The sequence below is a fragment of the Phyllopteryx taeniolatus genome, chromosome 7 (assembly GCF_024500385.1).
Source record: "Phyllopteryx taeniolatus isolate TA_2022b chromosome 7, UOR_Ptae_1.2, whole genome shotgun sequence".
In the NCBI taxonomy this organism is placed as follows: domain Eukaryota; kingdom Metazoa; phylum Chordata; class Actinopteri; order Syngnathiformes; family Syngnathidae; genus Phyllopteryx; species Phyllopteryx taeniolatus.
The window spans coordinates 25088741-25102851 of NC_084508.1; the positions used below are offsets into that span (position 1 = coordinate 25088741).

A 14111-nucleotide genomic window follows, 5' to 3' on the forward strand; every position below is an offset into this window, starting at 1 on the left:
AAACTGTATGGTGGTAAAGCACAAACGAAACTGTACAGATGGGTGGAAAAGTGGTTTTAGTATCATGGTGGTACAGGAAGTTGAGGCAAGTCTCTGATGAAAGTTGCTGTCACAAAACTATGGCAGACATTCCAGTTCAGTTGTTGTAGTTGTGTGACACTGGCGCAGGAATCTGTCCTGGCCTCTCCCGATAGCTGTGGTATCTACTGTATGTCTGCCTCAGCAAAGTACAGTTTGCGTACACTTCCCGTAGACGATATGTTCCACACAATCCAAAGTTTGTTGTGCCCAAAAATGTAAAAGACATCAATCTCCCTCTGTATGAAGAATTTGGGGTAAAGGATGTAAGCACTAGTAGTTTGTGTGGCAGATTTACTCAGCCAGCTTGATCAAGTATGCGTTACTTTTTGGGGGGAATTTGTCCTCATAGGTTGGCAGACATCACTGTGGATCAAGACTTCCAACAACAACACAAACAAGGTGATCCAGCAGCATGTAGGGAAAGGCCTAACATCAGCGATATAATTTCTCCCAGAAGAACTGCATTTTATCAAAAGTTCCCAGTGGGGGAGGGAATGCGTCAATCAGCAACATGAGTGAGTGTTGGTGTTTACAATCAAAAGGAGCAACAGTGGGTGCTCTGTTTACGATGGTCCTGACCTACGATGTTTTGTAGATATTAACTTTTTGGTGCCCCTTCCAGTGTGCATGCCAAGCCTTGGTGTAAGGTAAGGATTTTTTCTCTCTTTTGTTGCTGTTTTTGATTTGATTATTTTATATTTTAGTCTTTATCCAAACATTTACCGTAACCATGACTGAATTACTGTGTAAGCATAGGTTAGAACGCACAAAATCGGGTTACATCTGTGTCACTGGAACTGATCTCTGGTGTGAACAGAGGACTCGCTGTACGTGTATATATGTCCATGTGATATTTGTAGGGTTGCGTAGCAATAAGCAACTATGGAAAAGAACGAGAAGGCATTTTCATGTGACACGGCTATAATAAAACTTCCAAAGTATCACGGGTATTGTGTATTGTAAACAGTGAAGTTGATTATTTATTGTACTTACAAATTTAAAACAGCATTGATCATTTCAAAAGATCAACCAATAAAAGTATCTGTTTATTGCTATGCAAGTAAACAGGCTTTCAATGGAAACTAAACCAGTAAAATATTTTGAATTTATCCCTGGAATGGTGTCAACTTTCCACTCTACCTCACTACTTGAAGTAAATCATACAGAAAGGTTTTTCTGCATGATTTATGACAGAATTATTACTCCCATCACACAGCTCAATCTGCATGTAAAAAAGCAGACACCGTGTACAAAGACGGGAGTACACATGTTTTGGCTGACTGGTAACTGACGGTGCTGAGAGAACAAGAACACACACGTCTGAACACCAGCAACCTGAAATATTTCTTGATGTCAGTGATTTACAGTTACTAAAACATTTAGGATGGCGAAGGGATTCGGCGTCATAATGTGGAGCCCATAAATAATATTTCCTAACACACTCTACTTTGAAGGCCTGCAGACAAAAAAATAAACAATTGATTAAAGGATAAATGGAGGGATACTTCAGCAAAGCTTTTGAATGTTTTTTTTTTTTTTTTAATTGACCAAAATTGTAGTCAGTATTGTACATCATGGTTTTCAGGTGAAAATTGTTACGTACTAGAACATGGCCTTCCAAATCAAACCCTTGGCCAGTGCTTGGGCACTGCTGTGTTGTCTGCATTATTTTATTACAGATTATTTTGGTCAAGGGACAGCACCTCATTAAAGTGGGTGAAATCATGGGGGGGAAAAAAAAAAGGCACACACAGATGCCTAAATCGTAAATCAACAGAAATGGACTGGTACAGTCTGGAGGTTTGAGGGTCCAAGAAAAAAAAATTGTGTGGTAAAACTGATAATCCATCCTTTATCTGCACTGGTTATCCTCACTTGAGTCGCGGGTGTGCTGGAGCCAATCCCAGCTGACTTCGGGGTACACCCTGGACTGGTTGCTAGCCAATCACAGGGCACATATATAGACAAGCAACCATTCACACTCACATTCACACCGAAGGACAATTTACAGTCTTGAATGAACCGAACATGCACATTTTTGGAATGGTGCAGGAAACTGGAATACCCGGAGAAAACCCACGCAACCATGGGGAGAACATGCAAACTCCACACAGGAAGGTCGGAGCTTTGATTAGAACCCACGACCTCTGAACTGTAGGGCGGATATGCGAACCAGTTGGGCCCTGAGACGCTTTAAAAGTAATCGGGCATAAAAATGTGCAAAAAGCTAAGTTATTGTTGTTTTATTAACAAGGATGCAATACAATAACAGTACTAGAAAACTACACGAGACATTTCCAGAGGTTTGTAGGAACATTGATTTGTTGCAATTTTCTGTTTTACTGATTTAAAGTGAACACCGAATGCAATGGCATGTTTGGTATATATGATCTCTTTCGACTTGAGTAACATAACAATATGATACAACTTTGGATAATCATGTCCAGATTTAAATATTTTTACAAATCGTAATTTCAAAATAGGTCGCCATTGTTTTTTCGTCGCAGTGCACTCCGGGTAGTGACGTCAAATGGGGATGTGCCTGACGCCCGGAGTTTTTAGCAGCCCCTGGCGGCGATGAACGCTGTTCAGCCATTTCAGTTCGAGCCAGAGTGTGATCAGGAAAATGAGGAGCGGGAGGGACAAACAAGAAATGAGGTGCAAGATGACGGGTGTGAAGAAACTCGAGTTGGTCATTTTCAGTGGTGTATTTGTAGCTACTGTTTGCCAGTGGCGACTGAGAAAGAGAATATCTGTTGTAAAGAGCTCCGTTTCATTTCTGCCGCTGCCCATGCTACTTGCTCGTTTTGCCCGATGTCATAAATGTATTGAGTGATAACTGAGAGTAAAGTTACATGCATACCAATTTTACTATTTTTCACTGCTAACTCGATGGCTTGTTTCCAACAGCTGCTGCTGCTAAAGTGAGCTGATCAAGGTAAGCGGCCAGCGTCTCCTGTCTTTCGCGTCTTTTTGCTCGGCTTTCACTTGCCACACGCGGCCGTTTAGGCTCCTTGTGAGGAAAGATAGTCGGCACTGCATTGGATTTAAGCCGTCGTTTATACCCAGACACACCGGTGAGCTCTCTCATGAGCTGGGGGCGAGCAAAGGCTTCGAACAACCGCGGATCTTTCGGCAGCTCAGCTCTTCCGACCGCATCCTCCCACCGTTTCCTCAACTTTCTCTCTTTGGGAAAGCTATGAATGCTTACCTCCTTTTTTGCATTCCGTCCTGATTGCAAATTGCATCCCAAAGTGGCGCAGTATGGCATTTTTACCTCTTTTCACTGAGGATAAAAGTTGTTCGCAAGTGGCTAGCTTAGCTCCGCAGAGAGCAGCAACATAACAATTTTACAACAGCCATTCCCAGAATTCTCTAAACATGGCGGCGTCAGTGTATCAAATTATGGTCTAAACAAAATCGTTTTTGTTAACTTATAGGAATAATCTATAACTATATAGCACTGTATTTTCAGTGGTAGAGGTCAGTAGTTGCAAAATTCAATTACTAACTGTCATTTCAGTGAGAGCTCACTTTAATGCATGCTCAAATTAGCATGCATTAAATCGTCCCATTGCTCAGGCACAACGGATGGTTAAACCATAGTACTAATTCGTAAGGAACAAATTGGACATTTTCCCTTACTTATCACAACCCATCATATTGTTTTATCATGTGCCTGCCATTTGAAAGATGCCAGTATAAGTAAATTCTAAGATGATAAAAGGGGATTCAAAAGGAGGGTTACTAAGCATTACATCAAGCTGCATTGATGAAGTTAAGCTCTACAAATGAATAAATATCCTCTGGCTCCGACTTGAGGGATCGGAGTTCTGCAAACAAAAGCCTCTATTTATACTTTGAAATGCTCAAGGTAGACTTTGTCGCCTGCCCTTATACACTCCACCAAGGGCAAAGAAAGAACACTTTCTGTGCATATATGTTTTTTTTCCAAGTGTGTGTGTGTTCAGGGGGCAGAGTTCAGGGGAAAACCGCATACCCCATTTCAAGCTTGTGACCCGTTGGGAGAAACCATGATTCAAACAAACCACACACACATACAGGAACACACTTTGTTGAAAGCACAGATTTTACCAGACGTGACCTTGAGCAGACCTGCCAACGGGATCGCCGTCAGACAGAAACCTGGAATTCTGGGAAACAGGAAACAGGAAGTGGGGCCTGTCAGAACTAAGAGCACAAGTCACCACACTGAGAGACATCTATTACCTAATGCCTGGTATGACGTCTGATTATGGTATAAGCAGGTACCACATCCATCAGGACCACATGCATGTGTTCATACAAACCAGCCTCTAAGCGTGTGATGCTTCAAGAAATAAAGTAGGAGGCATCCAGGCTTGTGGTAGGGGGAGTTCTGCTAGGATCTCTCGTTTCAAATAGTACTGGCGCCCAGGGACCAGACCATGTCAAAGGGCCTATCCCCTATGAGCCATATTAGGGCTCTGATCCCCAATCAATCAGCGCTGGGCTAAAAAGAATCCACAACAAGACGGCAATTAAGCCCCGTCGAGGGCTTAACCAAACATGTGCGAGAGATAGGGTTTGGAAGAGTAACTGTGTGCGCACTGATTTGACGGTGCTGCAAGTGTGTCAGACGTGTGTGCGTGTGTGTGTGCGCGTGGGTATGAGAGCCGATCTATGTGTTACAGAGAGAGCAGAGGTGTCAAAGACCCAACTGGTTGGCTGTACGTGTCAAGAACTACATCCACTCACATTTTATAATTTAAAGCAATCCAAACATAAACACAAAAGCACCCCCTTTCCTTAAACTATTACTTACATACACTGAATCAAAACAAATGTCCCCATAGGAAATAATCGAAAAACAACAACCTCATAACTTCCAGTCTATCAACTGCACAAGCAATTTTAAAGTAACATCGAAATATTCTTAATTGTCTTTAAAAAGAAGTTACCCGTTAATTGTAATACCTAAAATCTATAGAAGTCCATGTCTTAAAAACAAATGACAAGGATGTAATGCAAATGGGAATCATGTCCCATGCCAGTTTTTAAATAGTCACACAAGGATAAAAAGAAGTTGATATGAAGACATTAAAAAACAAACAAAACAAAAAAAAAACACCGTTTGAAAATGAAATCTACACGTACATAGATGTTTTAAAAAAAAACAAATTTCCCCCTGCTCTGGTGTTAAAAAAAAAGAAAAAGGAAAAAAAAAAATCTCCATCCACAATAGCAGCATTTAAAAAAAAACAGGCTGTAACACACACTCCAAAGTAAAGTAGTTGCTGAAGGTAGCAACGAAAGGAGATTCTTAAGTGTGGACTGCTACTGAAGCTGAATTACTTTTCATTTTTACTTAGGTTGTATTATTTATTTTTTTAAATGATATACAGTACTGAGTTGTTAAAACTGTCAGTGTTATGTTTGCCGGTCTTTCTATTGAATATGTGTCAAAAAAAAGCCTTGCTGCCATTTTGTTTGACTTTAGAAGTGTATTTTCATTTCATCAATTACATTACAATATTGCTTGCAATAGTAGGGATCCTGCAAACAAAACAATAGTAGTAGTAGTAGTAGAAGTAGTAGTAGTACAGTGGAAACCTGAATACTCGTGGTTCAGCACCCATGTTGTTTTTTTTTTCCAATTTCTGTACCTTTTTTCCAATTACTTTTTTTTAAAGAATTATTATTATTATTTTTTTTTCTTTTTTGGGGAGGGGAAATGAATCCAGAAAACGCTTATTGGCGGTTTATCCCCACTTATTCAAGATTTTAAAAAATCAATCAATCAATCAATGTAATTCTTATGGCCATCAATTATACACATAGCGGGGGTCCACTGTAGTACTCGTGGTAAGTAGGTCACAATCTCAGTGAGATCCAGAATGAGAGCCATACTTTTTAATAGGATTCCAGAGTGTATTAAAAGTAGCCGGCCCCCTGCATGAGTTTGATGTGGCATATTCAAGTGGATCAGCATGTGGCCAAGGAGCAATGCATCCCCCCAAAAGTGAGTGGGCCCGTCGACCTCCGAGTTTAAACGGCCGCAGCGCCTGTGCTGCGCAGCAGATCGTCATCAATCCTGGCCGGTATCTGAGAACCACAGCAGTGTTGACACTGGCACTGAGGTGAAGAGAAGTGAAAGCGAAATCCAGACTCTCTCAATTCAGCACACAGGCAAGTTCATACGCAAAGCTAAGAGTCTATTATGATCAACAGTAGAGGGCGGCTATGTGTGGGCCTTGCTTCAAACCTACATTTCCCTGTTCCTGTGTCCCGAACCCAAAAAAAACCCTCATTGCAACAACTTGGAAATTATATTTATCTGAATGGCATATCTTAACACAACATCTAATAGCCTGTCAGAAAATTGCAGCTCAAGACAATTTGCAGTTGGGCCTGTGTTCTCAGCAACCTTGAACATGCGGTTCACTGAGTAGTTAATGTACCAAGACAAGTGCATTGTTTTGACAATAAACAGCCTGGAGATGAAAATATTTTTGCCACCCATGTTTCAAGATCTGTAACTGGCAATGTCAGAGGCAGGAGTAATTCACATTTTGTCATTTGGAGAGTAAGGCTAAAAATACGTGAGGGAATATAGGTTCAATGAAAACACTTCAAATAATGATTATTATTATTTTTTCTTTACTCCACAGTTGCAAAGACTTATTTACTTTTAAGCCAATATGGTAAATGGGGAAAAGAAGCCTAGTGATTAATTCGTAAAAAAAAAAAAAAAAAAAAAATCCTAGAAATAAGTACAATTATTTACAGCACTTTCCACATTTCGTTGTTACAGACGTATTCCAAAATGTATTACATGTATTTTCCCCTCAAAATTATAGAAACAACACCCCATATTAGCAACAACAAACAAAAAACAACATATGAGTGTTTACAGCCTTTATCAAGGAGCTCATAATCGAGCTAATTTACTGACTGCGCTTTAGCTGTTTCTACATCTTAATGGGAGCCCACCTGTGGTAAATTCAGTTGACTGCATATGATTTGGAAAGGCACACACCTGTCTATATGAGGTCCCATAGGTGATAGGGCATGTCACAACAAAAACCAAACATGAAGTGAAAGGAACTGTTTGTAGACCAAGTCAGGATCGTCTCAAGGCATAGATCTGGGTTAGGGGCACAGACACATTTCTGCTGCTTGAAGTCCCAATGAGCACAGTGGCCTCCATCAGCTGTAAATGGAACACGTTTAGAGCCACCAGCACTCTTCCTACAACTAGCCTCCCATCTAAACTGAGCAATCGGGGGAGAAGGGCCTTAGTAAGGGAGGTGATCAAGAATGGTCACTGTCAGCTCTCCTGTGTTTCTCTTGGGAAAGAGGACAATCTTCCAGGAATAGAAACATCTCTCTTGCAAACCACCTATTAGGGCTGCATAGTAGCCCTTTGAATGTACCATGAACAATTGATTTTATTCATCTTCAGCAGGCACAATTATTACTTATTGTATATTGTTTTGTTTAGACAGGACAGGACTGCTGAGTCTGACAGATTAGATCAACATTTATTAATCCCTCAAATCTAAGAGCAGTGCTGCTCAGCTGTAAAGAAAGAAAAGCGTTTGAAGGCGTTATAGTTGTCTTATACCTGCGAGCAAGATTGTACTTCTCAGAAACGACTCCCTTAAACTCATTTGTCAATCATCTTGTGAACTGCTGTGGGTGAGACACATGCTCCAGTGGTGTCTATAGGAAGTCAAATTACCTGCGCTTTCATGCTTTAACTGTTTAATTGGTTTGCCAGTCTGCTGACGGTTGTATGGGCCTCACAGTTATTGTCACAAAAGAAAATAAATCTCTTTTCACTAGCTTTGATGGGTAGTTAATGACAGTCATTTAGTGTGCGTTGGTTGTGTTCTTAGTTTCCAAGTATGCAAATATATTGACAGTACAGAAAGCTCATGACATAGAGTATTTATTTAACCATGTACAAGGTACCCCATTAAAGTAATCATATAATTGATCAAAAACAAGATTGCAATTATAAAATGAAATATAAACCCACAATGTCCAAAGCTAAATGAATAGCTTTGATAAGGAATTTAAGGCATACAAGCAAAAATAGAATCGGATAAGGGCACAGGCGAAAAAAAAGCCCAATTTGAATCAGAACCAAACCACCTTAATAGGTACCCACTTAATGCACATGCCTAAATTCTGATAAAGTAGGCCTCAAAGGTTGAACGGCTCTGAGGAGCACGTACATTCAGGAATGATACGCTGCTAAAGTTGCTCAAAACTGTCATCATCTTATCATGAGGGAGATCTACGTACTTCACCAGACACCAGTAATGACAGGAAGGTTTAAAGGATTGCACAGTAAGAGAATGTGTTCTTTGTTAAAGGTGCCTGCTTTGTTTTCAGGTTCAAGCGAACACCAGAGAAAGCAGAGACGCAATGAAGGAAAAGAAAAGGAGAAAGTGTGCTGTTTTAGTATTTTTCTTTTTTTACACTCTGGAGAGAAAAAAAGAACGAGAACATTTAAAGCAATATAAACAGTGTCAGCAGCCAAGGTGTAGTGGTATTCATCTTTTCAAACAGGGAGAAAAGCTCATTGTAAACACAGACGGAGAATTCTGATCTGTGGCTACGTTTCAGAAAGTCGTTTTACTGCTGTTGTCAAATTAAAAGCCTTAATAGCTCATGATTGAAAACATAGATGCAGCAGGCATTTATAGTTTTAACAAATGGCAGAAATTGAATTGGGGTCCCAACTTTAATTTTACCGAAGACCATTACGTGGGATCCAACTTCAAATCTATTTTTCAAAAATAGCCTCGGGACTGAAGAATCAAGTATTACCATTCATCCATTTTTCTAAAGTGCTTGTCATTAGGGTCCTGGTTAAGCTGGTGCCTCTCCCAGCTGACTTTGGGAAAGAGACGGGGTACAGCCTGGACTGGTCGCCAGCCAATCACAGGGCAAATAATTAATAGACAAACAAATATTCACACTCACATTCACACCTATGAACAATTTTGAGCTTCCAATTAACCTATTATGCACAGTTTTGGCATGTGGGAGGAAGCCATAGTACCTGCACAAGCACGGGGATAACATGCAAACTCCAGAGCTGAGATTCCAATCCGTAACCTCAGAACTATGAGACACGTGTGATACCCTCTTGTCCAACAAGTCAAGTAATATCAAATATCATAATTGCACAAAAGAATGTTTAGACCTTTCGCTTATGTCTATTTATTCAAAGCACAAACCGAGAAGGAACACGACAGCCACATGTATAAAAATCTCTCAAATATCAATACACATGCAAAATAAAAGACACCGAGAAATTGTACATTTCACTTTGTCTTTGCATTGAGCACAAACTCTGCTTTTCTTAAATAAATCAATAAATAAATAAAACCACCGGGTCATAGTTGCACTTCGTCATCTTGCGTCTGGACAGCAGCGTACATTTGTAGTACACCATCGAACGCAGGTTCAATTGTACTTGCTGTCCGCAAACCCAACCAGAACAGATCTGTGACGCACCAGTTGAGAATCATTGGTGTCGATGAGATGTTGCAAGCAGAGTTCGCACAGTTTAAAACACAGGCCTGACTTATGAGCTGACTCTGATCCGAGTTTACAGCTAAACCTTCCTTCAGCTAAACACAAGTCATCACACCCGAGAATCAAAGAGCAACATGCAGCCTGAGTGTTAACGGTACCGTCGTCCTCCCACTCAGCTAACACTGTTTTTCTTTCACCCTCCCGACATTTCCATCACTGCTCTTTTTCCTCGCAAAAGAGGGAAGTGTGGCCGGGAATAGGGAGAGAGAGGAGAGGGGGGGCATGGAGGAGTGGTGTTCTTTCTTTGGCAGGCGAGACATTTTCCCCCTCACCCTGTATTTGTTCAGGCGCTATAAAAACATGACCAATGCAGAGAGAAGAGAGAGACGGACGATGAAGATGAAGGGAAGAGAACCGCGATGAAGGGTGTTGCGGAAATGCACTCATCTGTCTCTCGGTGGAAGATAACTGCTGACATATTCATGAACACTGGACTGGAAGACAACTGAAGTGGATTTGAACAAAAGCAATAAAAATGACGATGTGAGCCATGACTTCAAGGAATGGTTATGACTTCTTGGGAAATAAAAGTTCCTGGCTTCCCGAACAAGAGTTATACGAGAACATCATTACCATTCTTTGTGTCTTGGCTTTGGCCAATGCTTTCCTCAAGTCTTCTGGCCACTATTTACTAGCCAGTCAACTAGTGGAGACTCCAAGTCTTTGCTGGGCAGAGCCAAGAAATCAGCCACTACATCACTCCACAAACATCACTTTTTATACTTGTAGGTATGTATAAACAAATCCTAATGTGTTAATTTGTGATGTTTCAAGGTGGATAACACACTGTATACAGAGTATAAACTAATACCAAGTTACCAACACCAAATACCAGAAAACTTCACTAGAATAGCCTCAACTGCCATGATGTCCATATGCATGAATCTGAAACACGAAAATGAATGCTAAGTGTACACACAGTCATTACAAACATTACACCTCTTCTTCCCATGCAGAGAGAAAAAAAAGGCAGTTTTTGTTCCTGCTCCAGAAACCTGTAAAAGATCCATTTTTGGCCCAAGTTGACATCACTACATGTTCAATCTCTAGTACTGTTACCAACACTCAAATTTGAATGGAATCCAAATACAATTGTGACTCGTGCTACAGTATATGTTGTACGTCGGAAAATGACTATTTACTTCTACATTTCAATATTATTCTGAAATGAATTCGATCTTGTATTATACATTGCTGTCTGAAAGCCCAATTTCCACCAAGCTGAAGAAATGGTCTTATACCATATTGTTTCCACTTGTTAAACAGCACAATACTGTAGGCTCACCAGGCAGATTACAAAAACAGGAATGAGGGTGCAGTGGATATACAAAGTATACACACCCCTGCTCAAATGACAGGTTTTTGTGATGTAAAAGAATTTTGACCCAGGTAAATCATTTTAAAACTTCTTCCACCATTGATGTGACCTAGAATTTGTACAACTCAACTGATTTGTTTTTTGTATCTTTTTGAGAGAGTAGGTGAAAACAAACAACTGAAATAAACTTGAATGTGTTTGACTTGGACTTGACGTTTAACTTGCTGCCTTCTTGGCCAGGTCACCATTGAAAAAGAGATGTTCTGCTTTAACAGGTCTTTTACCTGGTTAAAATTTAAATGAAATAAAGAAAAATCATTCTGGTTGCACAAGGAGGCACTCCCTCTTATAACTGGCATGTGGCTGTATTCAGTAGTAACGTTCAAACTCATGTTCAATGTGAGACGACACACACCTGCCACCATTTCAATTTTGAAGTGAAAAAAACAACAATATACGCATAGGGCCTTACAGAAAAATTATTTGCTTTATCCAATAAATGACGAAATGAAGAAGCTGCTTGCTGATCAGACTTATTGAAAGTGTGTGTGTGTGTGTGTGTGTGAGAGAGAGAGAACAGAACTTACATCTGCAACTTATCGCAAGGTGTTTTCTCCAGTTAGAAGTGGGCTGAAATATCCAAGTTTGGGCAGTGACAAAACTACGCTGCGTGTTAAAGCTGTTGTTTTCAGTAGTCTGTAATGTAAACATGAGTCGCGTGCGGCTGTCACGACTCACTTTGATTGGACCGCGAAGCCCAATTACAAAATTTGTGTGCGGACATGTGACTTTTTTGTGTCGTTTGATTGGTGAACTTGAGTCAAACATCACGGTGGTAATCACGGTGGATTGAAGTAACAGCACCTGATGCAGAAGTAAAAAAAAAAAAAGTCAAAAAATAGATCACGCATGCAATTATTGATAAATTAAAGTAGCATGTAGAGTGTTGTAACGCAGTAAAAGTAGCATTTCTTCTTAACATAAATACTAAAAGTAAAAGTAAAACTCCACTAAAACTACTCTGACGGGTACAATTTATCCCAAATGTTACTTGTTACTTGGTAAATGTAATGGAGTCAATGTAGCACGTTCCTAGCCACCTTTGGTTGAAAACCACCCTTTCAAAAGCTTACCTTGTGTAACACTGCAACTGGGACCCAACAAAGATGTGCTAAGAAAGTAGCTGCTCTGTATTTATCTGCTCTTTAGCAAATAAATAAAGCACATCCCTAAACACATCTTTTTTCACCAGACAGGCTAAAAATGTGTTATAATAATAGCTTGAGTTAAACACATTTTAGAACTGTTTGAATTGAACTTTAGACTTCTGGCCTGTCAGTTTAACACCTGTGGCTAAACTCAAAAAACCTAACCATCAGACTCTACATTAACACACGCGCTCTTTTGCTTTCTCTCTCTCTGTCTCACTCTCTCACACACACATACACACACACACGCACACACATGTGCACATATACACACACTATTAAGCCTCCACACGCCACATGTGTACTCAAGGCCAACATGGGGTGGATGAAAATCACCGCACAAACCGAAGGAAAACCAACACATTTCTTTTAGATTCTTATATGTAGGGGCCAGGGGTAAGACATTTTTTCAAACATTTTGTTTTCAAGGAAGAAGTTGGGGAAAAATAGCTAACATAGCAGTGAACATGTTGCAGCGAACACAACAAGGTTGTGCACCAGATGTCTTTTCAGAAAAAAAAGTGCAAAATATGTGATGATTGAGCAACGGTGGATGTGGCATTGTGTGCCATCATAAGATGACCCTATCTTTTTGATGGCTGCTACCCAATTTTACAGCTCATAAATTGCCCATGACACTAATGATGAGCAGCAGTGAACCGAGCTGCCATCAAAGAAAGCCTTTGTCCCATTCAGTTAATTTGCTAATAACATTGGAACATTCATGCCATTTGACTAAAACATTACCTTTGAAGGGGGGAGGCTTCAAGACATCTTAATAGAATATAGTCAAGTTTGTCCAATGAAGGGTTATGGCAAACCAAATGTGCATCGAGTAGGTCAGTGGGCACATCCATTAGAATCTTACAACCTTTTAGTTTTTCTCATGCAATTCAAATGGAAACTAATAACAGTGAGACCCTTCGATCCTCCGCAGAGATGTACAAGAACCCAGTGGACATAATTCATAACTAACTGAAAACAATGGAAGATACAGACAGATACATGGAGATTCAGCGACTTACGTTGGCCGTCCTGGGAGAGGTGTAGGCAACGGATCTGGAAAAGAAGACAAGGGGATATTTGACCACAGGATAAATATTATTATAACCAGGTTTGTCTCTGTGCTAGCTGCCAGCTACAAGCAAGAATAGGTCGAGTGTTGCTAAGTGGAGACAGATCCCCCCCCCGCAGGAAAAGCGGCATCAGAAAAAAAGTTAAATCATACCAAGAGGGGAAAACGCTCATAAAAGGGTTTTCACTGTGATGTCAGAATGTCATTCACTTATTAAAAATGTGGCAGTCTCTTTTGGACGGCCCGGCTGCCAACTTCACAAGTTTTCTCAAGTAATAGGTTTTCTTACCGAATTTGACGAAGAGCACGCCCGTGGTAGACACTGTGCCCTGCGCATTGGTTGCTACACACTGGAAGTAGCCAGTGTCTGTGGTGTCCAGATTGCGGATACGAAGACGTGACCCATATGGTGTGGATCGGTACGAGACCCGCCGTGGCTCCTGTACCACAGGCGCATCGTTCTTTAGCCAGCGCACGGTCGGTGGCGGGTTGCCAGACACACGACAGAACAGCTCAGCTGTCTGTCCCAGAGACGTGGTGATGTTGTTCATAGCAGTCTCAAGACGGATAAAAAATGGCCCTGGAAGACAGGAATGCATAACGAAATAAGAGACTAGGTAGAAATCTGTAAATCAGCTGAATAAAACCTGAAAACGGTCCACCTAAGTTGTTAAGAGAGTGAGACGAATTATGGTTCTTTGTGTCAGGCTAGAATAGTGTGAAATTGCCCTGTTGACAAAGAATGTGATTGCACTTGTGGGTCAGTGTATCCCACTGAGATACATTTATGACTGACTTGGTGTGCAGAACATCTGGTGTAATCTGGTACATGTTG

The 14111-nt window shown here is 40.6% G+C and overlaps 1 protein-coding gene across 3 annotated transcripts in view; it reads right to left on the reverse strand.

The window, feature by feature from the left end:
* Positions 1-14111, reverse strand: part of ror1 (receptor tyrosine kinase-like orphan receptor 1) — a 131307-nt gene that overhangs the window by 22162 nt on the left and 95034 nt on the right. For 2 of the 3 annotated variants that reach the window (XM_061778736.1, XM_061778735.1), the window contains 2 exons: positions 13566-13856; positions 13227-13260 (listed from right to left, as the gene is read on the reverse strand). The exons of the other annotated variant lie outside the window; for it this stretch is intronic. In XM_061778736.1, the coding sequence (XP_061634720.1) occupies positions 13227-13260; positions 13566-13856 (325 nt within the window). The remainder of the gene's footprint in view (positions 1-13226; positions 13261-13565; positions 13857-14111) is intronic. 3 annotated transcript variants of the gene reach the window in all.